At 48.9% G+C, this 24,530-nt stretch overlaps 1 protein-coding gene across 4 annotated transcripts in view; it reads left to right on the top strand.

Moving 5' to 3' along the window:
* The first annotated feature begins 313 nt into the window (after nucleotides 1-313).
* Nucleotides 314-24,530, top strand: part of RNF123 (ring finger protein 123) — a 153,037-nt gene continuing 128,820 nt past the window's right edge. For all 4 annotated transcript variants that reach the window (XM_084633756.1, XM_084633755.1, XM_084633754.1 and 1 more), the window contains exons 1-9: nucleotides 314-438; nucleotides 4,957-5,074; nucleotides 6,732-6,816; nucleotides 15,147-15,226; nucleotides 16,152-16,249; nucleotides 17,758-17,812; nucleotides 18,156-18,241; nucleotides 20,391-20,477; nucleotides 22,586-22,653. In XM_084633756.1, coding sequence (XP_084489882.1) covers nucleotides 4,993-5,074; nucleotides 6,732-6,816; nucleotides 15,147-15,226; nucleotides 16,152-16,249; nucleotides 17,758-17,812; nucleotides 18,156-18,241; nucleotides 20,391-20,477; nucleotides 22,586-22,653 — 641 coding nt within the window. In that variant the 5' untranslated portion in view covers nucleotides 314-438; nucleotides 4,957-4,992. The remainder of the gene's footprint in view (nucleotides 439-4,956; nucleotides 5,075-6,731; nucleotides 6,817-15,146; nucleotides 15,227-16,151; nucleotides 16,250-17,757; nucleotides 17,813-18,155; nucleotides 18,242-20,390; nucleotides 20,478-22,585; nucleotides 22,654-24,530) is intronic.

Here is a 24,530-nt window from a genome sequence, read left to right as displayed (position 1 = left end):
AGCTGGCTGTATTTTATGCAAATGAGCTAACACAATATGCAGATGAAGGACCCTGCAATCTCCACATCCCTGGCCCGCAGGTCTGACAGCGCGCCCCGCCCAGATGGACATGGACACGGACCCCGCTCCGGGCCTGCCGCAGGGGCGCTCCGCGCTGTACTGAGCGGGGTCCCTCTAGGTTGAGCTCGGCACGTCACAGCCGAGACCCCGCAGCTCCCAGCCGCGCGTGAGACACCCGGCACGAGGGCTGGGCTGGGACGGACTGACGCACTCCCCCAGCAGGTGGCGCTGCGCCGCCAGCCCAGCCTAGCGCTCCGCCCGCGGAGAACGGCCCGTTCCGCCAATCAGGCTATCGGCGCAGCCCCGCCCCGGCCGCAGTGTCCCTGCTGGGACTCCGTCCGTAGCCGGGTGGTTGTTGCGACTGAGGGGCTCTGGCGGGTGAGTGTCCGTGGGCCTTGCTCGATCCGGGCTCCCTGCTGCGGCTCCAGAGCGCCTGGGGCCGTGGGTGCTGCGCTGCGGCCCCTGGGCGGGTCGGGGGCTGGTGGGGTGGGGTCGGGTCGGGGTCAGGGACCGGTGGGGCGTGTGTGTCCCTGGGCGGGAGCGGTTGGGTCGGGGGCTGGGTCTGGGTCTGGTGGGAGGAGAACCTGGGTGGGTCGCCGGCTGGTGGTGGTGGGGTGTCCCTGGGTGGGAGTGGGCGGGTCCGGGTGTTGGGGGTGGGCTCGGTGGGAGGGGCTGGGGCTGGAGCTGGTGGGGTGTCGCTTGGTGGGAGAGGGCGTGTCGGGGGGGGCTGGTGGGGAGGGTGTCCCTGGGCAGGAGTGGGTGGGTCGGGGTGAGGGGGGGTGTCCCTGGGCGGGAGTGGGTGGTCGGGAGCTGGGACTGGTGGGAGGGGGCCCTGGATGGGAGTGGATGGGTCGAGGACTGGTGGGGGGGACCCTGGACGGGTCTGGGGCTGGTTGGGGTGGGAGCGGGGGCCCCGATGGGAAGTGGGTGTTCCTAGACTAAAAGCCCCTGGGCTCCCTCATAATAAAAGTAGTGAGACAAGTGAGTTAATTTTGCACTCAGCCAAAGCCTAGGGAAGCCCAGCAAGGTGATGGGAACTAAGTGCCCACTGCGCTTGGCGAAGGGTTGCTTGCCTGGGGGCTAGGACAGATCTATTGGCAACTAGTGCAAGCAGCCCGTGGGCCTTGAAGGCCAGTCAGCGTTGCTGTGCTGCAGGCCCAAAGAGATGGCTCTAGTATGCATGTGGTAGCACCTCAGGGGTTCCCCTTTCACTTCAGGCATTCATTCACATTGTTCTGCATGAAAAGTGTGTTATATCTTCCCCCAGTGTGCAGCACCTGATCTTTAGGTAAAACATGAATTTTCTGACAGATTAATTAAATCTGAGTTTATTAGTGAAAATTAATTAAAAGTGGGATCTTTAAGAACTTTCTCCAGTGTTTGACCTGTTGTTCCTCTCTTTCTTGCTAACAAAGGGCTGGCTTTCTGTATAGTTGAAGCTTCTTGCTAGCATTCCTCAAATATGTGCTGAGGCCTGGTCTACACCTTAAAACTTACTTCAAACTAGCTATGACTCAGGACTGTGAAAAATTTTGCGCCAGCACTTAGGTTGAGGTAACCTCCACTGTAGTCGCAGCTAGGGCAATGGATGAACACCTCTCCACGGGTGGATCTGCTACAGCAGTGTGTCTCAACCTTTTTGTGCAGGCGACCCCTCTCCCAATTGTGACCCTCCCCCTTAAATATCACTAAGTTAATCATGATTAATACTTAGGGCTGGCAAGCAGGACAATTGCCAGGGCCCCACAAAGCTAAGTTACATGCTTCAGCCCTGGGCGGGGCTCAGGCTTGGGCGTGGGCCCTGGGTGGTGTGGCTCACCTCAGTGGGCCACCCAGCCCGTGGGTCAGTGTCAATGCTTCCGCATCCAGTGCTGGTTCTGTCCCCAGAGACCATCGCACATACCTTCTTTGTGGGCTCACGCTCTTTAGTTTCTGCTCTGATCCCCAACAAGTGTAACTCCGGCCCTGCTGGTAACCCCCCTAAAACTGTCCTGCAGTCCCCAGGTTGAGAGAGACTGTACTACAGGGACAGAAAAACCCTTTTAGTCATTGTAATAAGTGTCTACAGAGCAACAGCGGAATAGCAGCTGTGCCAGTGTAGTGCTTATAATGCAGATATACGCTGAAAAGGTTAGATTGTAAGGTAAGCAAAGTTTGTCTTTCTGTCTTGCCCATTATCTTACAATTTTCCCTTCCTTGAAATGGCTGTCAGTTCGTATCACTTACAATGTACTAAAATTACTTATACCCTTTGTAAAAATGGCTGCAGTTTAACTGGTGTGGGGGCCTTTGTTTCCAAGAGGACTGAAGCTACAGGCCGTTGTCAAGAGAAGTGTCTTCAGTTTCCCTAAAGCCTCTGGCAGTTTTGGAGCTTGAGAGCCTGTGTGTGATAAAGCCACTGGAACGTAGATTAGAGTGGCTTTTCACTGTAGCACCTGGTTTTAAGTCTATTTTCTTACTGTATGAAAAGATAAACATGTTTTAAGAGGGAACTGGAAAAAAGAAATGCTGTCCTCCTGTGGCCCATACGAACCCCTAATAGTATTGAGCAAAACCTTAATTGCAGCCTTCCCATTCCCCATAAATACAGAATGCACAGTACGGCAACCCTTAATGTTTGCTGCTGTTGCTGACCGTGTAGTCCAGGCTTTGCTGTAACCTGTGAGGGAGGTGAGTGTGCTGTGTAGCATGGTTCCTTATTTGGCGTCAGTAGGAGGTTCGGTGTGGTGTGGAGCCTGTTGCTTTCTCTGAAAGTGGTGCTACATGGGTAGTTGGGTCCAGATAAGAGCTGTTCCATAACTTGCTTTTTAGGGTTTGCGGTAGAGCGGATATTATGTGTACCATGTCTTAGTCCCTTTTAAACACAAGCTTTTGTTTATGGCTATTAGAAGTGGCAATAGGGACAGTAGAGTGGGCTGATCTCAGAATTGCCTGCTCCGATTACCTAGTTGATGAAGTGAGGGACAAAATAGAGGTAAGACAAGCTGATCATTCCTCACACGGTGGAGGTCACTAGAAGAGGGGGGTATAGTAGTGAGAGAGACTGTGGTAAGAACACACTCCTTTGGGCATCGTTATACTTTATTTCTTAAAAGAGCCTAAACATTTACTGTATTGTGAATGCTGTTGTGTACTGAACAGATGTCTCCACTAGTCACCGATTTCTTTCAGAATTTACAGATTTTACAGAACTTGTTTGTTTCCTATGTGCATCATAACCTTTTACATGCCTTCACTGAACTTCATCTTCTCTTGTGCTGCTAATTCTGTTTGGTGGCCTTTGTGTCACTCCTCACTGGTTTTCTTAGTGTATATTAACCAAAATCAACATGTGCCTTTGGTAGATGGCTACAAATTACTCCATATCCTCTCCCAGATAGTTATCAAATATCTTGGACCTCACCAGCTCAAGCACTAATCCATAAATCTTCAGCTTCTAGTCTTTCCATACTGAGAATTGGCCCTTTATTTCTGTGCTTTGTTTCCTTTTGCCTTAAGCGGTTGTTAAATTAATTGCAGTGGCAGTGCTTTACCTTTCACACTTGATATCATTTTTCCTTAATACACTTGTTGGGGAATCTGTCAAAATTCTTTAGAAAATCCAAAGTGCTATACAGTAGTGCCTGTTCTGCTGGGTTTTTTTAGCTGTTTTAAAGTGTTTTGGCAGGTTAAAATAAGTACAGTCTCCACCCTGCACCTTGCTTGGTGCTGTTTCCACTAGGCTCAGGCACTCGCTTTGCACTGCCTGCTTCCTGTCTGCTCTTTTTCTTCAGAGCAGGGAACACACTGAAGTTGATCAGACAGTTGTTCTCCAAAGGACTTGTGGGAGGATTGTAGTGATTTTCAGTAGAGTGCTTGCTCACAAACAGTAGATGCACAGCACTTGTGAGCCAGAACACAGCTGGCAAATGACACATCTGCTGTCCTTGGCAGCAGCCTTTAAACAACATGGGTGATGTCTAGAGAACTCTGCTTTCTGCCAATGATCTGCTCCGGCTGAGAACTTGGGTACCTGGGGGTGGCTCTGAGGTAGTACTGTGAGTTCTAGTAATATTGGGAACAATCAGAAATATTTAGGCTAATGCTAGGTTTTCACCTTGCAAACTGCTTCACCAGTAGCTCATTCACTTCCAGCCAAATTAGTTGCTGTCCCTGTAAAAACCCCTTGGATGCTCTATGGCTCTGCTTTGTAAGCAATGTGGTTCTGCTTTTGTCTGGTTCAGGCCTCTCTCTACCTTCCCCCATCGCTGACCAAGGCAGTTCCCTCTTGTACAAACTGTCAAATAGAAGAATGAGGTGTCAGTCTATTCCTATATCCGTGGGCATGTGAGGTATTGTCAGGATGAGTGTGAGGACTGCTAGGTTGGTATTTGTACCACATGGCTGTCCCTGAGCCCCTTCTTGAATGAGGCGTGTCTATGCTGGGCACTGATGTACTGCTGCTGCCCGGTTTCTATGTAGTGGCTCTAGGTGTGGGACAGCCTAAGCTCTTCGGCGGCTGTAAAGCCCATGGGGGTGGAGGGCACTGTCTGGTGCAAGTAGGCGCTGAGTCACATGACCTGGGTCAGGTGCTGGGAATGGCTGAATTACAATGTGTTATGATTGCCTTGTCTCCCACTCTCCCAGGCCTCAGTTGAGACTGTGAGTGGGGCTGGCAGCCTATTCCAGTTAACTTCCCTGGTTGTATGGCAAGCTCTTGGGGTAGGGACCTGTTAATTGTCTGACATCATCATGTACATGTTCAGTGCCGTGTTGGGCACTTCTAAAGCCAGGGAAATCTAAGTGACATTCTGTGCTTGCCTCTGATTCATAATGATGGGCAAGAGCTAAGGGAGGGACCTTTCTCACCAAGTCTCCTTGCTCCTAATGACAGACTGGTGTGCCTTCCTGTTTCAGCTTCAGCCTCCGTGGTGGTTCATACAGCTGTGAAGAATGACGTCGAGAGGTGCTGGGACTGCCTTTTCCCGGAGGAACTACAGGCTGAGCACTGAGTCTGAGAAGCCCAAGCTCACAGGTACGTGCCCTTGCATAGTGTGTAGATGTAGGGGTAGGCTGGCACACCTGTTTCCTCGGCTGAGTTCTTTGCAAGAGCCAGTTAGCAGTTTCTAGTTGACACTGAGGATTTTCCACACTTCCACCCTTTAGTGCTGCCATACCACTGCCAACCCCCCAGTGTGACACGAGTAACTGCAATTTGCACTGGGGCATCTTACTCCACTTTTGGGCAGGGACAAGCTGTCCTGGTGCCAAGGGCAGTGAACTTGCTTGTTGCCCCAGTGCAGCTGCACTGGGGATTGCAGTTGGGCAAGACTCCAGGGCAGACAAGACTTAAACTCTTCCTAAGAGCCCAGAGGGGTTCTGTCTCTTGTGGGAGGGGCCTTTCTCACTGCTCTAAGGGCTTCTCCCTCTTGTCTCTGTCCAAGACTCCCTTGCTACAGTGGTTTTCCTCTGCATGCAGCTCCTCTACCTCAGGCAAAAGCGTGATGCCTCAGACCCCTTGTCTTCACCCCTTCTGACTTGGGGAGCTGCTTGTGCAGTACTTCGAAGCTGCAGGGGATTACAGTTTGCATCTGAACCTTTTTCTGGGCAGCTTAAATGTCCACCAGGAACTAGTCTTCCCATTTATAAGTCCAGTGTTTCAGAAGCCTTGAAGTAAGAAGCTGTGCCAGAGTCATGCAGATGATTTTCCTTGGGTGAAGTAGAGTATAAGGGCTTGTCTATATGGCAAGTTAATGTGCAACAAGCTGGGCTGTGAATGTACAGCACAAATTAGTTTGCCATGTGCTAACTTGCTGTGTGGACTCTGCTACCATGCACAAAAAGTTCCATGTAGACAAGGCCTGAGTGGGCCCAAGGAGGGCCATGGGATTGTAAGTGAGCCAGGCAGACTTCATTTCCATCTTCCTCTAGAAAGAAACTGTCCTTAAGTCAGTTTCACTGCTGGTTCTTGGCAATGCTGGTTAGTCTGTGGCTTCAGCCGAGTGGGCTTTCATTAGGGATGGCTTCAGATCTTTCCACTCCTATTCCCCTAGGGGGATTTGGGAAGGAAATGGAAGGTGTGAGGACAGCTTGTCTCTAAAGGAAGAGCTGAAACTCAGCGTTCCAGGGAGATCTGGCAAGGATTTGATTAGACTGGGGGAGCTGCAGTTGCCAGCACCCTCTCCTCCCAGCAATTTGTACACTGTACTTCTGTTGCAGTACAGAAAGGAGTAAAAGCTGAAAACATAGGGGCAGCATTAAATAAAATATGAACATGACATCAGGAGTTACAACTGATTAGATTACTCACTTTCCTACTGAATTTGGTAAAACCTCCTATTCTGAGTGTATAGAAATTCCAGTTTACCACAGAATGTAGCTGCAAGAGAATAGATGGGGCACTATGTCCTCTTCTCATGGTGGTGAGGCTGCTCAGATCGACATGGGCCCTTGCTGTGAAGTCCATGACTTGCGAAGAGAACTTCTGATGCCCCTACTAAAGATGGTCAGCAGGCTAATGTCTTTCTGAAGCTGCCTTTTCTGCTGCACGGTAGAGTGACTTGGAGACCTACACCCCACTGTTTCACCACGAGTTGGAGACCTTGCCCATAGCAAAGGAAGTGAAGTTGATATTTCTGGGGTGATCTTCCTGACTTCCCATTGCTTATCTTTCTTTTTGCTGTTCACTACAGGGATAGTGAACAGCAAGCTGCTGAATGACTATCTGCACCGCATCTTCCCCAGTGCTGATGGGATCCAGCCTGCAACTGCTTACAGGTACTGGTTGCATTCTAACTCTTACATGGCGAGTGAAGCTGCACCTACCTTCCTCCTAACATGCCATGACAGGTCTGACCGGGACACCATTTCCAGAGTCAGTCGGTAACAAAGCCTCTCTGTGATCCTGGCATTAGGGAAAAACAAGCCAGTTGGAAGTGCATTGTATTGCAGAAGTCTCCTCTTTCATGGCTTATCACAATTTGCCTGACTTATAGAATTGTGCACATGTAATTGTAGTCCTCACTTGCTTGGAGATGTACAGTAAATGTAGTGATTGCATGTACTTAGGGCCAGCTATGCATCTACCTGATCAGTCATACACGCTGTTGCTCAGTTTGCTTATGCAGTGACAAGTGCTGCAGAAATGTTGTGTAAGCATTTGTGAAAATTGGGCAGTCATTGCCCTGTAAACTAGACACAATGCTGCTATTGTCATATGTAATACAGTGACACTTCCTATGACAGTAATATCCCTTCTGTTGTCTCAGTCTTGAGCACTGTATGCTGACCTCTTTATTACTAAAACAATGAAGAGTCTGGTGGCACCTTAAAGACTAACAGACTTATTTGGGCATAAGCTTTCGTGGGTAAAAAACCCACTTCTTCAAGTGAATGGAGTGAAAATTACAGATATAGGCGTAAATATATATTGGCACATGAAGAGAATGGAGTTATCTTACAAGTGGAGAACCAACGTTGATGGCCAATTTAGTCAGGGTGGATGTGGTCCACTCCCAATAATTGATGAGGAGGTGTCAATACCAAGAGAGGGAAAATTGCTTTTGCAGTGAGCCAGTCACTCCAAGTCCCTATTCAAGCCCAAATTGACGGTGTAAAGTTTGCAAATGAATTGTAGCTCTGCAGTTTCTCTTTGAAGTCTGTTTTTGGAGTTTTTTTGTTGAAGAATGGCTATTTTTAAATCTGTTGCTGAGTGTCCAGGGAGGTTGAAGTGTTCTCCTACTGGCTTTTGTATGTTACCATTCCTGATGTCTGATTCGTGTCCATTTATCCTTTTATGTAGAGACTGTGTTACACAGACAAAACTACACAGGGGCCAAGACAAAATGTCACGTTTATTATAACACAATTTGATTTATGACCAATAACTAATATCACACACACCCACACCCCCCCCCAAATGTTCTGCACCTGCTGTATAGTTACCAGTCCTGAATGTAGCTTGGGTTCGTAGCTTGTGGCGGCTAACTGGCCAGGAATGCCGGGCACAAGGAAGAGCTGGGTCTCTGTTGGGCATGCACCGATGCCCTTCCATGTTGGCAGCAGAATGTTACCCTCCAAAATCTTATATCTGCTCCATCCTTTTTTGCAGGCTTCAGTTTGAATCCAGAGTCTATAGCTCTTACTGTGTCACACTGCCTTTGGGTTCGGTGTGATTGATCACCCATCAAAAGCGGACATGACTTTCAGCCTAGGACCTGGCTTTGATGTTTCTTCAGTTGTATTTTTGTTCTTTTCTTTTTAGGGTGGACTCTTCTTGCTTTGTCAGGGCTGTTGTCTGCATCTTCAGCCGTTGGTGTTTACACTTTATTTCATCAGGAAAGGCTGGAGATGGAGGTTGATTCCATCATCCATACATACCTCATTCACACATCTAAACTAATAAGATTACAGCAGGGTTTTGCAAAAATGAAGGTTGCAGCAAGCTTTTACAAAATGGAGTGAGCATTTAAAAATAGAGTTTGGGACAAGTTAAAATGGAGTTTGAATTACAATGTGGACAAGTGTAAGGAATGGCAAACAGTGAGCAGAAGTTATAATCATAGAATATCAGGGTTGGAAGGGACCTCAGGAGGTCATCTAGTCCAACCCCTTGCTCAAAGCAGGACCAATCCCCAACTAAATCATCCCAGCCAGGGCTTTCTCAAGCCTGACCTTAAAAATATCTAAGGAAGGAGATTCCACCACCTCCCTAGGTAATGCATTCCAGTGTTTCACCACCCTCCTAGTGAAAAAGTTTTTCCTAATATCCAACCTAAACCTCCCCCACTGCAACTTGAGACCATTACTCCTTGTTCCATCATCAGCTACCACTGAGAACAGTCTAGATCCATCCTCTTTGGAAGTTTCAGGTAGTTGAAAGCAGCTATCCAATCCCCCCTCATTCTTCTCTTCCGCAGACTAAACAATCCCAGTTCCCTCAGTCTCTCCTCATAAGTCATGTGTTCCAGTCCCTTAATGATTTTTGTTGCCCTCCGCTGGATGTTTTCCAATTTTTCCACATCCTTCTTGTAGTGTGGGGCCCAGAACTGGACACAGTACTCCAGATGAGGCCTCACCAATGTCGAATAGAGGGGAACGATCACGTCCATCGATCTGCTGGCAATACCCCTACGTATACATCCCAAAATGCCATTGGCCTTCTTGGCAACAACGGCACACTGTTGACTCATATCCAGCTTCTCGTCCGCTGTAACCCCTAGGTCCTTTTCTGCAGAATTGCTTCCTAGCCATTCGGTCCCTAGTCTGTAGCAATGCATAGGATTCTTCCGTCCTAAGTGCAGAACTCTGCACTTGTCCTTGTTGAACCATCAGATTTCTTTTGGCCCAATCCTCTAATTTGTCTAGGTCCTTCTGTATCCTATCCCTACCCTCCAGCGTATCTACCATTCCTCCCAGTTTAGTGTCATCTGCAAACTTGCTGAGGGTGCAATCCACGCCATTCTCCAGATCATTTATGAAGATATTGAACAAAACCGGCCCGAGGTCCGACCCTTGGGGCACTCCACTTGATACCGGCTGCCAACTAGACATGGAGCCATTGATCACTACCTGTTGAGCCCGACAATCTAGCCAACTTTCTATCCACCCTATAGGCCATTCATCCAGCCCATACTTCTTTAACTTGCTGACAAGAATACTGTGGGAGACTGTGTCAAAAGCTTTGCTAAAGTCAAGGAACAACACGTCCACCACTTTCCCCTCATCCACAGAGCCAGTTATCTCATCATAGAAGGCAATTAGATTAGTCAGGCATGACTTGCCCTCGGTGATTCCATGCTGACTGTTTCTGATCGCTTTCTTCTCCTCTAAGTGCTTCAGAATTGATTCCTTCAGGACCTGCTCCATGATTTTGCCAGGGACTGAGGTGAGGTTGACTGGCCTGTAGTTCCCAGGATCCTCCTTCTTCCCTTTTTTAAAGATGGGCACTACATTAGCCTTTTTCCAGTCGTCCGGGACTTCCCCGGATTGCCATGAGTTTTCAAAGATCATGGCCAATGGCTCTGCAATCACATCTGCCAACTCTTTTAGCACTCTTGAATGCAGCGCATCCGGCCCCTTGGACTTGTGCTCATCCAGCTTTTCTAAATAGTCCCGAACTACTTCTTTCTCCACAGGGAGCTGGTCACTTCCTCCCCATGCTGTGCTGCCCAGTGCAGTAGTCTGGGAGCTGACCTTGTTCGTGAAGACAGAGGCAAAAAAAGCATTGAGTACATTAGCTTTTTCCACATCCTCTGTCGGTAGGTTGCCTCCCTCATTCAGTAAGGGGCCCACACTTTCTTTGACTTCCTTCTTGTTGCTAACATACCTAAAGAAACCCTTCTCGTTACTCTTAACATTTCTTGTTAGCTGCAACTCTAGGTGTGATTTGGCCTTCCTGATTTCACTCCTGCATCCCCGAGCAATATTTTTATACTCTTCCCTGGTCATTTGTCCAATCTTCCACTTCTTGTAAGCTTCTTTTTTGTGTTTAAGATCAGCAAGGATTTCACTGTTAAGCCAAGCTGGTTGCCTGCCATATTTACTATTGTTTCTACACATCGGGATGGTTTGTCCCTGTAACCTCAATAAGGATTCTTTAAAATACAGCCAGGTCTCCTGGACTCCTTTCCCCCTCATGTTATTCTCCCAGGGGATCCTGCCCATCAGTTCCCTGAGGGAGTCAAAGTCTGCTTTTCTGAAGTCCAGGGTCCATATTCTGCTGCTCTCCTTTCTTCCCTTTGTCAGGATCCTGAACTTGACCCTCTCATGGTCACTGCCTCCCAGGTTCCCATCCACTTCAGCTTCCCCTACTAATTCTTCCCAGTTTGTGAGCAGCAGGTCAAGAAGAGCTCTGCCCCTAGTTGGTTCCTCCAGCAGTTGCACCAGGAAATTGTCCCCTACATTTTCCAAAAACTTCCTGGATTGCCTGTGCACCGCTGTATTGCTCTCCCAGCAGATATCAGGGTGATTGAGGTCTCCCATGAGAACCAGGGCCTGCGATCTAGTAACTTATGTGAGTTGCCGGAAGAAAGCCTCATCCACCTCATCCCCCTGGTCCATTGGTCTATAGCAGACTCCCACCACGACATCACCCTTGTTGCTCACACTTCTGAACTGTTGAAACAGTGTAAGTTTCAGCGATTTAAGCAGCAATAGGATTGAAAGTGAAACTCAGTAAGCCAGTTATTGGGGTACTTGGTTTTATGAATGAATGTCGATTCATTCATAAAACTTTACTTATGAAGTTATATTAGTAAAGTGAACAATTAAAAACAATTTCATTGATCAGTTCTATAACTGTCCGGTTTGGCCAATGTACATGGTAGAGGGGCATTGCTGGCACATGATGGCATATATCACATTTGTAGATATGCAGGTGAATGAGCCTCTGATGGCGTGGTTGGTGTTGTTGGGTCCTGTGACGGTGTCGCTAGAGTAGATATGGAGACAGAGAAGGCAACAGGGTTTGTTACAGGGATTGGTTCTTGGGTTAGCGTTTATGTGGTGTGATGTGTAGTTGCTGGTGAATATTTGCTTCAGGTTGGGGGGCTGTCTGTAAGTGAGGATGGGCCTGCCTCCCAAGGCCTGTTAGAGTGGGGGATCGTTTTCCAGGCTAGGAAGTTGATCATTGATAATGCTCTGGAGAGGTTTTAGCTGGGGACTGTACGTGATGGCCACTGGTGTTCTGTTATTTTCCTTGTTGGGCCTGTCCTGTAGTAGGTGACTTCTGGGTACCCATCTCACTCAGTCAATCTGTTTCTTCACTTTAACAGGTGGGTATTATAGTTTTAAGAATGCTTGATAGAGATCTTGTAGGTGTTTGTCTCTGTCTGAGGGATTGGAGCAAATGCGGTTGTATCTTAGGGCTTGGCTGTAGACAATGGACCGTGTGATATGTCCTGGAAGGAAGCTGGAGGCATGTAGGTAAGTATAGCGGTCAGTAGGTTTTCGGTATAAGGTGGTATTTATGTGACCATCACTTACTTGCACGGTAGTGTCCAGGAATTGGATCGCTTGTGTGGACTGGTCCAGGCTGAGGTTGATAGTGGGGTGGAAATTGTTGAAATCCAGGTGGAATTCTCCAAGGGCCTCCTTCCTGTGGGTCCATATGATGAAGATGTCATCAATGTACCATAAGTAGAGGAGGGGCGCTTGGGGACAAGATCCAAGGAAGCACTGTTCTAAGTCAGCCATAAAAATGTTGGCATACTGTGGGACCATGCGGGTACCCATAGCAGTGCCGCTGACTTGAAGGTATAAGTTGTCCCCAAATCTGAAATGGTTGTGGGTGAGGACAAAGTCACAAAGTTCAGCCACCAGGTGTGTCATGACCTCATCACGGATACTGTTCCTGACATCTTGTAGTCCATCCTTGTGTGGAATATTGGTGTGTAGAACTTCTACATCCATGGTGGCCAGGATGTTGTTTTCAGGAAGGTCACCAATGTATTGTAGTTTCCTCAGGAAGTCGGTGGTGTCTAGAAGATAGCTAGGAGTGCTGGTAGTGTATGGTCTGAAGAGAGAGTCCAAATGGCCAGATAATCCTGCTGTAAGAGTGCCAGTGCCTGAGATAATGGGCCGTCCAGGATTTCTAGGTTTATGGATCTTGGGTAGCAGATAGAATACCCGTGGTCGGGGCTCTAGGGGTGTGTCTGTGTAGATTTGTTCCTGTAGCAGGGAGTTTCTTGAGCAGATGGTGTAGTTTCTTTTGGTACTCCTTGGTGGGAATGGAGGATAGTGGCCTGTAGAATGTGGTGTTGGAGAGTTGTCTGGCAGCCTACTGTTCATAATCCGACTTATTCATGATGACAACAGCACCTCCTTTGTAAGCCCTTTTGATTATCATGTCAGAGTTGTTTCTGAGGCTGTGGATGACGTTGCGTTCTGTACAGCTGAGGTTATGGGGCAAGTGATGCTGTTTGTTCACAATTTCAACGTGTGCGGAAGCACTCTATGTAAAAGTCCAGTCTGTCATTTTGACTGTCAGGCAAAGTCCACGCAGAATTCTTCTTCTTGTAGTGTTGGTAGGAGAATTCTTGTAGGTCACTGCTCTATTCAGTGATGTGTTGAAAATATTCCTTGAGTCGGAGATGGCAAAAGTAGGCTTCCAGATCACTGCAGAACTGTATCATGTGCGTGGGGTAGCAAGAGAGTCCCCGAGATAGGACAGACTCTTCTGCTGGGCTATGTGTGTGGTTGGATAGATTAACAATATTGTTGGGTGAGTTAAGGGTACCAACGTTGTAGCTCCCTGTGGCATGTAAGAGTTTAGGTAGTTTACTGTCGTTTTTCCTCTGTTGAGAAGTGGGGGAGAGTTATGAGTTCAATCCTTGAGGCAGCCATTTAGGGATCTGGGGCAAAAATTGGGGATTGGTTCTGCTTTGAGCAGAGGGTTGGACTAGATGACATCCTGAAGTCCCTTCCAACCCTGATATTCTATGATTCGATGAAGTAAGCGTTGTAAATGGCTTGTTTTTGTAAAGTCCAGCCATGTGGAAATTTGTGTGGAAGGTTGGTTTTGTATGAGAGTTTCTAGTTTTGGAAAAGAGGAAAAGAGGAAAAATTGCTTTTGTAGTGAGCCAGCCACTCCCTGTCCCTTTAAAACTACTATACTCACCTGGGGAAGTGAGGAAACAAATTGACAGAGCGGAATGGGTACCCAGAAGTCACTGTTAGTTTTTAAGGTGCCATCAGACTCCTTGTTGTTTTTGTGGATACAGACTAACACAACTACCCCTCTGATACTTGGTATCTTTATTATTAGGTGTCCTCTGAAGGAAACTGCTTGTGCAGGGCAAAAGTAAAGCTAGACACTAGACAACAAGCTGTGGCACTGAAATTCTTTTTATACTTTCAATTCTGCTTCACATTCGGTGGGTCAGAATCCTGGGGCCTCTTGCTGTGTAACTCTTGTGTTCAGCTTTACCACGGGAAGCCTGTAGGCTCGGGGTGGGTACAGTTGCAGTTGGAATGGTGTGGAGCCCCTCTGGTGAAATGTTCCTCTTTCTGGCTGGCTGTGTTTAAAAGGCGCCGGGGGTCACATTCCTCCCACTATGCTTAGATTCTAAGCTCTCATCTGATCTGTCATCACCTCTAAAAATAACTTTGGGCCCTCTTGGCTGTTGGTAAGCTGAGGTTATGGGGGGAGGAGAGAGGACTGTCTCATGTTACTTTGCCACACACTTTCCAGCCAGCATGCCTTGGAATATTCCATTTGCACTAGCATGTCAGTTTTCAGAACTCCAATTCTTTTGTCTGCTGACTGGAGCTTTAAGGGCATAGGGCTGACAGACCAGGAAAGGGTGATTGATCCAACAAACTGGCTTCTGTTTGTTTTTCTCCTCTCTGCCTCCTTGGACTTGAGCTGAGAAGTAGAAGGCTGTAGTCTGATCCCAGTACATTATCACCTCAACTCAGGTGCAGACAAAGAGAGCTCTTGGCTAATGGAACTTGCCATATTGAAGCAGTCCTTCTAGGCTGTTGTGCTCTCTGGTAGTGGATTGTACTGTGCTTGGGCTGAGCTCCCCTTAAACATCCGCAAAGCTGTCTCATTAATACTAATTAATATTAATACATTAATACTGTCTCATTGTTTCCTTGAGCATCCCCATCTGTCTGTCTACATCGTCTCTCATTTTATATTTAGATTGTCAGCTCTCTGGGGCAGGGACTGTCCTTTTTGCTCTGTTTGTACAGCACCTAACACAATGTGGTCCTGGACCATGAATGGGGCTTTAGGCACTGTGGTAATAGTAATGCAGTTGGCCAGTTTCACAGTACTCCGCATAGGATTGCCTCTGACCTCAGCTGATGATCAGCACCAAGAGTTGAGGGCCTTTGGTAATTTAGCTTATCTCTCTGCAAACACTGTTCTTATTCACATATCTCAGCCTTTGATCCTAGCATGCCTGTCTGCCTCAAGTTCCTTGGGTTAATGATATGTAACACAGAAAAGTGGAACTTCTTACTGTGAGCTTTACTACAAAGAGCAGCAAAGGATAATGGTGGGGACAGTCAGGCAGATCTGGCTTACAAGCCACCCAAGGTGTGAACTCATTAAACCTGGGTGACACAGAGTTCTGAAGGGCTCTCTTCTTTATTCCCAGGAAGCCACTGACATTCCAGAACCTGCAGGAGCACCTAGACAAATTGCTGGCAGAGGACAGTGGTGCAGAGGACAGTCGAGGTAGGAGATATTGGATGTCTGGTCCTTTTGGAGCTTCCTTCTCTGCCTTATTGGGAGAAAAATCAGTCTCATGGGAGACAGATTCCTAAATGAGCTTGGTTCTTGCTTTCCTATGTTCTGATTCATCCTCTCTTTAACTCCTGCATTCTAAGCACTTGTGGGCTAACCCTGCAACAGATCAGTTCTTAGTTGTAACAACCACGTTTCCAGATGGATAGTGGGTGCTTGCTCCAAAGAATGGACAAACTCATTATGCAGTGAACTCTTGTTTGGGCAGGTGTGTTGGATATATCTCCTTAGCAATGATATAGCAAGCCCTTGCTGCTGAGGCTTCACACTGCAGAATAGCTGGAGTGTACCATTCTCCAATGGAATAAGCAGGCTTGTTGATAGTCTGTGGCTTATTCTTCTGATGCATTCCCCTGCTGTTGCTGAATTTCCTCAGCCCCACGCTTTTACCTGCCATGGTCCGAGGCATTTGTTTCCTCCCCCAGTCATTAAAGCACAGCCCATAAGAGGTGATGCTTTGCCTCTTCATGTATCTAGTCACGAGCCCATATCTACTGTGCGAGTGTCCTGCTACCACTAGATGGGAATGTTTGGTCTAATGTTTGGTTTGGAGTTCAGCTTTGATGGCAGTCACTGTTTTGAGACTGGGCATGTGACTTGGGTGCTGCATGCCTAAAACATCATGCATTGCTTTGAGAACTTCCATTTAAGTTTCATCCTGAGCCCCCTTCCCCGCTGCCTCCTGGAAGTGCTGATAATCTGATACTAATAACTCTGTTCTTCTGCTCCTCCTCAGCTGCAGAATCCAGGTGTTCTTCTCTAGTCTATACCATGGTGTCCACAAAACACTTTTACTGCAAGTGCCACGTGGCTTTCTCTGCTGCTCTGACTGGCTTTCATGCAACTCTCATTTCAGATCAGGTATTAGAGGGGCGACTTGGTCCCTCTACTGTGGTGTTGGACCACACCAGTGGTTTTGAGGGACTCCTCCTGGTTGATGATGACCTACTTGGGGTGAGTGTGACAAGGGGCACAGTGTATGTAGAATGGCCCATGGGGATTTAAAGGTCTGTCTTCAGGCCTGCGTTGTCCTCTTGCAACATGTTCTTCAAAGCAAATCCCCCTGCCGCCATTTTGGTGAGTGTTGTTAAATGACGCTCTGGGAGGCTGTAATGCTCCTGAGTGAAACAGATTCTCCAAGAGGAGGAGTTCTAGCAGTGCCTTCAAACTGTATTTCAGGCAAGCTGCTCCTGCTCTGGTTTTATTGCATAGTCTGTTGTTCAGAGGTTTGAGATTCTGGGGTGGTTCTCAGTTGGTTTTTTTTAAGTCACCTCGAGGTTGCATTGCACTTAGCCTGTATTCTGTGATACCCAGGTGCTGCAGGTTAAGTCAGTGAAGCATCAAACAAAAATGAAAGGCAGTATGCAGGGCCTTTGGGTAACCAGAGGTCTCTGGGCAGCAGGGGCCAGGCAGTTCCCTCATCCTTCCCTTCACTAGCCTGTTGTCCATTCTCGCTCCCTGGCTCACTTCCAGCACCTATTCCCTCTGCTCCTGCCATGGTGCTGTGGGAGTCCCCATCACTGCACTGACTTGTTCTCTTCTCTTTCTCTTGCTCTATCCCATTGGCCACAAGCCCTGCTTCCTGCCACTCACTGAACCCACTGCCCCCCATTGAGCCCTGCTGCCTCCACTTACTGTAGCCCTTTCTCCCCCAGCACACTCACTGAAAGAGCAAAGTGGCCCAGTCTGCTGGGATCTAGCAGATTCTCCACCTGCCCCAGCAATCCCACCCCTCACTGTCTCCTTGCGTCCCTTGCCCCGTGCTTACACCTCTGTCTCAGTCTCTTTGTTCCTCCTCCTTGGTCCTTCTTGCTTTGCCTGCCACCGCCCCATCTCTCTCCTCCCCTGGATCTAGAGTGCATTGTCAAACTGATGTGTGTGTAAATTGCCTGTCACTCCCTGAACCCCCACCTCCTTGTCTGCCCTGAAATCAGGAGCACCTTAGAGCATGGGTTGTCATTCCTCTGTGTCGGGAAAGAACCGGGTGGGAACCGTAGTAAGTACTCCCTAGTCCTGGTCTCCAGGCTGGCTATACTGAACCTGTGACTTCATCCTAGCTTCACATGGCTTATCTAGGATCCAGACATCTCCCCTGCTCCTCCTTGTACTCTCAGCAGCACCAGCAACAAACTATATCTACTTGGCTATTGCTGCTGGGCCCTGGTGGTGCTGCTGAGCTCCTGCTGAGCTCCTACTAAGCTCGTAATGTATTTGCAAACACCATGCGTTATGGGATGTGTGCAATTCAGGTAGCTCCAGACTGTTTGCTGCTGAAGACCCTGGGATCCTGGCAATTGATATGTTGCCTTTGATAGCAACTGTCTCCCTGACTTACGATGGAAAAATGTCCCCTGTGACTTGGGCTGCATGCAGTGGGAAGTGCCAGTGGTGGGGCCTGGGCTGGGGGAATCTGTGGGCCTGCCTCAGCTGTACAAATCTCCCTTGTTTGTTCCTCCATTCAGGTGATTGGCCATAGCAACTTTGGCTCCATCAGGGCCACGACCTGTGTGTATAAAGGTAAGTGCAGTGAGCGGGTGGTGTGGCTGGAGAGCCTGCCATGACAGAAGGGAGTTGCAGGTTACCCAGCTGGAGAGGCAAGGGTGTTTGATATGCTGCAGCCTCCTCAAGCTTTTAAAACCCCAATCCTTCCACTTGGTCTGTGGGGATGGAAGGGAGGCAAACGATTGTCTGATACCAAATGGGAGGAGTTGGCAGAGGGGATTGGGTTTGACCTTAAGGTCCCCTGGACATCACATCCTCTCCTGCAATGGCAGTGTCGCTGCCTGCTGTTCTGCTGCACTGAGTTCTTAGTTTGTGCTGTCTGGCTCTGTCATCCCTGCTCCTCTCCCCTCTCTTCCAGGGAAATGGATCTACGAGGTGCTCATCTCCTCCCAAGGGCTCATGCAGATTGGCTGGTGCACTCTCAACTGCAGGTTTAATCAGGAGGTACTGTAACTGCACAGCTCTGCAGCCTGTTCCTGGCCTGCATGCCGAGGTGGGGGGCGTGTTCTGTTGTCTTGGTGCGCTAAAGTTGCTTCCAAGCACATGTGCACACTGTAAATGTCAGATCATCATGAAATAATAGACCTCATAAAAGCTATTTCTGCTGCAATTGCAGACTAGGGTACAGTGCAGGTGCCCTCCAAATCCCTTCTGTTTTATGTGCTCATGCTGGATACACAACTGGGGACAGCAAATGCTGCATCTCAGATTACATACGACAAGCCGTCAGGAACAGTATCTCCGATAATGTCACGGCTAACCTGGTGGCTGAACTTTGTGACTTTGTCGTCACCCACAACTATTTCACATTTGGGGACGATTTGTCCCTTCAAACCAGCGGCACTGCTATGGGTACCCGCATGGCCCCAGAGGATGCCATGCTTCTGCTCTCCCTTCTGCTCTCTCCTCTGGCACCCTGTTAGCATGATATACAGGGCTGATGGGAACATTCATGGCATCTGGGCCTCAACATGGTTCTTGCCAATAGGTGCTACGTGGCTTCTCAGGCTGGCATAAGCAGAGCCTGGTAAACTCTTGCCAGGCATTTGGGGGCTGTTTGTTTCACTTGGAGTCTGGCCTGCCTGTTTTCAGTGTGTCCTTGAATGTTGATGTGTGATTGGCAAGGCAGGGGGGACGGGGAGCAGCTGGTGGTGTCTCACTGGCTAGAGTGTTGGGTGTATGGTTTGCTCCTATTCTTTTGTTTGGGCTGAAGGTCAGTGGGGCGGTGGTCTGTAAAAGGCATAGGAAGTGGGAGTGCAAGTGCCGCTGAGTAACAGGATCTTTGCAGGCGCTGTGGGAGTGCAGAGGGCAGTCTGTTGCTGCCCTGGGAGGATTACAGGTGACCCTAGATCTGGGGGCTGTGTGTGTGAACTACTAGAATTATGGTCCAACGCTCTCCTCCTGCCCACAGCAGAGTGCGCATGCTGCTGAGCGCCAGAAAGCCCATTTTCTCTACCTTGTGGCTTCGCTTCCATTGCAGTGGCTGCCTCTCTGGGTGTGAAGAGAACAGGAGTACTCGTGGCACCTTAGAGACTAACAAATTTATTAGAACATAAGCTTTTGTGGGCTACAGCCCACTTCATCAGATGCATAGAATGGAACATATAGCAAGAAGATATATAGTGACCGGGTCGGGCCAGATGGCTACAGGAGAGTAATAGAAGGCAGATATATTAGCCCCAGGTTACGTAGGTCCCTTTTTACTGGTAAGGTAACAGGGAAGGTTCCAGAACAATCAGGAACCTTCTGGAGACAATTAAGACACAGGCTGATTAGAACACCTGCAGCCAATCAAGAAGCTGTTAGAATCAATTAAGGCAGGCTAATCAGGGCACCCAGGTTTAAAAAGGAGCTCACTTCAGTTTGTGGTGCACGTGTGAGGAGCTGGGAGCAAGAGGCACTAGGAGCTGAGAGTGAGAACGCGGACTGTTGGAGGACTGAGGAGTACAAGCATTATCAGACACCAGAAGGAAGGTCCTATGGTGAGAATAAAGAAGGTGTTGGGAGGAGGCCATGGGGAAGTAGCCGAGGGAGTTGTAGCTGTCGCACAGCTGTTCCAGGAGGCACTCTAGATAGCTGCATTCCACAGGGCTCTGGGCTGGAACCCGGAGTAGAGGGCGGGCCTGGGTTCCCCCCAAACCTCCCAACTCCTGGTCAGACACAGGAGGAGTCGACCTGCACTTTGGGTTCAGAAAAACGGCCAAGCTATTATCAGCAGGAGAAAAACTTTTGTAGTGATAATCAAGATGGTCCATTTAGACAGTTGACAAGGTGTGAGGATATTTAACATGGGGAAATAGATTCAATATGAGTAATGACCCAGCCACTCCCAGTCTCTATTCAAACCCAAGTTAATGGTATCTACTTTGCATATTAATTCAAGCTCAGCAGTTTCTCTTTGGAGTCTGTTTTTGAAGCTTTTCTGTTGCAAAATTGCTACCCTTAAATCTTTTACTGAGTGGCCAGAGAGGTTGAAGTGTTCTCCTACCGGTTTTTGAATGTTATGATTCCTGATGTCTGGGTGTGAGGTGCTTGAGCTGGGCTTCTTGTGCCCCGTCAGCTTGACTCTATTCTTGGCCTCTTCTCTGTGCAGGAGGGGGTTGGAGACACTCTGGATTCGTATGCATATGATGGAAACAGGGTGCGCAAGTGGAACGTCACCACCACCAACTACGGTAAAGTAAGTGCCTGCGCTCAGTGGCTGCCAAGAGGGAGCTCTCCTTTGCTTTTGGGCCTTCCCACCAGGTCACAGGTTAGGTCGCTAGTGGAGCACTGTGACTGCATGGTCTAGCATTCCCCAGCTGCAGTGATGAGTTCTGTCGAAGCCTTAATTGGTATTGGCAGTGACATGGAGGTGTTGAGAGGAGCTGGCTCTGCAAGAGGGTGTGCAGCAGTCAGCAGAGCCCAGAGAGGCAGTGCTGCTCTCAAACCACACTGAACCCCCTCATTGTCTTTGTGAATGCCAGCTGGGGAAGAGCTGTTCTTTCCTTTGGGCAGGGGAAGAGAAGAGCTAGCAGAGCCATATTCCCTTTAAAAGGGAAGGAAGTAGGTGGCTCCCTTTGCTCCCTGTATCTTACAAAGCTCTTTCCTGGACTTTGTAAAACACTAGTGAGTGGTTTGGCGAAACAAGGAGCCAGCCCCAGGTGAGCTCGGGGATGCAGACAGCCTGATGATCACTGATCTATGCTCCTGGTAGCACACTGCACCCTTACAGCACCTACGTATTCGGACCTGGCTGCTTGGCCATCTAGTTCAGTTCACTGAGCAGCTGCTCATGGGAATGAACCCCAGCTTGGTGCAGCTATTGTTCTCAGGAGGGCACCATTTGGTTTGCTCCTTGTTAAACGATGCTGCTGCCCTGTGGCTAATTCTGCTGGGTTTGTGGGTCCGACACAGCCACGGTCATACATGTAAACCTAGTAATGGCCAACAAGGAGAGCCTCTGAGTGTTGTGTGCACAACTGTGCAGAGGTGGCTGACGATGCTGTGTGAGCTTTTGTGGGAAGGAGATGTCCCGTGCTTTTCTCTCTAGACCTGGCCAAAAAAGGGTTGCTGGAAAACAACCGAAATTGTTCTCTTTGCAAAACTGAAAACTTCTGATTTCTGTCAGGAATGTCAGAATGAATGCTCCTGGCTGTGCCTGCCTGCAGGGCTCAGTCTTAGGGAGACAAGGTGGGTGAGTAATCTCTTATTGACCAATTTTTGTTGGGGACTGAGACAAGCTTCTCAGGTCTCTGAAATGTACGCCAGGGACCAGAGCTAAATACAAGGTGGAACAGATTGTTGAAGTAGTTAACACATTTCAAGGGACCAATCAAGGTGAAGTGGCCCGTTAACAGCCCACCATTCATAGGGAGGAAAGGAAGGGCATGGGGAGCAGCTGGGGGAGGTTGGTAGTGGGTTATAGATTATTTTAATAAGCCATAAATCCAGTGTGTCTATTCAGTCCGTGATTTTTAGAGCCTAGCAAAGTTATGAATTTAAGCTCCCAGGCTTGTCTTTTGAAGGAATTGTGCAGGCTTGTTTGAGGATGAAGACTCAGAGGTTGGATATAGAGTGATCACTTTGCAAAAAGTGTTCACCCACAGGTGCTTGGGTGTGTTTTTGTCTTTGGAAGGCTCTTGCCAGCTTCGCTTTCTGCAAGTGATGTTGACACAAGCTTTTCTGGGGGGCTGCTGAGACACAGTGCCTAGGAGCTAGGTGTTCCCCCACCAGCTCTGGGAGGCAGAGAGTCCCACTGTACAGACTGCCCTGAGGCAAGGGACCCCTGTTTTCCATGCTGTCTGGCTCTAGGTCAGCCTGGAAGCTCCTGAGAACCTTGGATTGAGCTCAGACTTACAGGGCTTCCCAAAGTGCCTGCTGAGAAACCAGGAGCTTGGAAGCCCTGAGACACACTCTCGGGATCTGTGACAGCACTGCTATGTGGACTACCCTGGGCCAGGGACCCCCAGGGCTTCCAGACTCATGGCCAGCGGGCTCCCTAAACTGACACTAGTGTTTGTTTTGGAAATGTGTCAGTGTTACTGAAATGAATTGCTGTGGGGGATTTCTGGTTCATGGAACACTTAGAAAAATTTGGATTCATTCCTTTTCGTAATGAAACCAAATTGCAAAAATGCAAAATTTCCCATGAACCAGAAAACCCATGTTTTGGCTAGCTCTTCTCTTCTCTTCCCAGTCCAAGAGTCTGGGATAGGTGTCTGGTCCTGCTCTGGTTTGGGAATATCCAATGGGAAGCTGGTCGAACACCTGGATAAGCCTCTAAACCTTTTCCTTCTTTTTGTGCAGTCCTGGGCGGCAGGAGACATCGTCAGCTGTTTGATAGACCTGGATGAGGGGACCATTGCTTTCTGCCTGTAAGCATCTTTGCAGGGCTCCCTGTTGCATTGACTAGCCCTGCTTAGTGTCAATGTTCCTCTTTCCTCTATTCTCAGCAGATGCTGCCAGGCCTTGGATGAGCTTCTCCTGGCAATCACCAGGAATATTGTACTCCCATGGCTGAACCCTTGGCCAAAGTAGCAGCTTGGTAGGGTACTTATACTCCTAATCGTCATGGAACCCAAATGGTTTACTTCTGAGCATGACTTAAAGGCTCTATCTTTGGTGCAGAGCTAACACAGGTGAATGGCACTTGGGTTAACCTAGCCCAGATCATAGAATCATAGAATATCAGGGTTGGAAGGGACCTCAGGAGGTCATCTAGTCCAACCCCTTGCTCAAAGCAGGACCAATCCCCAATTTTTGCTCCAGATCCCTAAATGGCCCCCTCAAGGATTGAACTTACAACCCTGGCCTGTAGCAGGCCAATGCTCAAACCACTGAACTATCCCTCCCCCTCCAATGTGAGGAGCCACACTGTGAAGACCTGGTCAAGTTATTGGGTCCACACCTAAGTTCCCTCTAAGCTGCGCAGCCGCACAGCAGCCTATTAAGCGCCTCTCAGGGCGGTGGCAGGGAGAGATGCTTCTTCCCCAGCCCCAGGCCTGCTGCGGCCAGGGAAGAGCCCCCCCCCCCCCCCAGCTGACCATGGCCCTGGGCCTGCCGTGGCTGGGGGAGAGGCGCCTATTCTCCCCAGCCCACATGCTGCTGTGGGGAGAGAGCTCGGGGAAGTCCTCTTTCCCCACTGTAGCCCTGGGGCAGCCTGTCCTGCACCCCAAGCCCCTCATCCTTGGCCTCACCCCAAAGCCTGAAACCCCAGCCAGAGCCCCTACACTCTGAACCCCTCAGCCCCACCCCCACCACATGAATTTTGTTATGTGCACCAATATGGAGGTGATGTGTGACACATTCATTCATTCTGCACATGCGTGGGGGAAAAATTAGAGGGAACACTGGTGCTGCACTCCTCCAAATGTGTTGCTAGGACTACTGGGGTTCTTATGATTCTTAGCAGTGCAGTAAGCTGAGATGCTCTGATAGTTTTGCAGTGAGTCATGGGAGAACTTGCCTGTCCTCGGCACATGAGGAATTGTGGGAAGGTATTGGAGTACCACTGGCATGAACCTGCTTCCGTACTGCAAACTGCGTGGGTTACAAGCCCAAGTGAAAGCAGCACCTGGGCTTTAGCCTATAGCCCCAGATGAGCTAGCTGGACTGGGTTTCAGAGTAGCAGCCATGTTAGTCTCCGCAAAAAGAAAAGGAGTACTTGTGGCACCTTGGAGACTAACGCATTTATTTGAGCATAAGCTTTCGTGAGCTACAGCTCACTTAAGCTCCTTCATATGTAGGTCAGAGGTTTGTGTGTGTGTGTGGGAGCCAGCTTAACTTTGTAGTGAAGACAGCTTAAAGCAGCCCAGGGATTCAGGCTGTGCCCCCAGGAGGGGGGCAGTGCCACCAGGCAGGCTAGACGTGGTGGGGAATCACTCGGGTTCTGGGTCAGGTGTCTGTGGCACTGCATGGAGTTCTGCACCATTGCAATATTGCACTTGTGAAAACTCCCCCAGCCCCATTCCACTAAATGAATGGGAGAGACGCTGCTTTGGAGTCCGCTGCAACAGTAGCTGTGTGACAGATGCAGAGTTGCTGCAGGCATGCAAAGTGGTGAGCAGAAGGGAAAGGGCAAGTCTGTGTCAGATGTTGCTTTTAAACTTCTAAAAGGCTGGTACAAAGCTGGAGAGCTCTGGAATTAGCTGTTAAAGGGAGCTGCAAAGCAGACTCCGAATGGGGCTTATTCTTTGCACTCTCTGGTGGCTACAGAAAGCCTGAAAGGTATCTTCAGAAATGCTTTTTTCTG

Source organism: Lepidochelys olivacea, assembly GCF_965140295.1.
Source record: "Lepidochelys olivacea isolate rLepOli2 genome assembly, chromosome: 7".
Lineage (NCBI taxonomy): Eukaryota > Metazoa > Chordata > Testudines > Cheloniidae > Lepidochelys > Lepidochelys olivacea.
The sequence above is the reverse complement of the archived record's forward strand: the minus strand, read 5'-3'. Positions and strand labels throughout refer to the sequence as shown.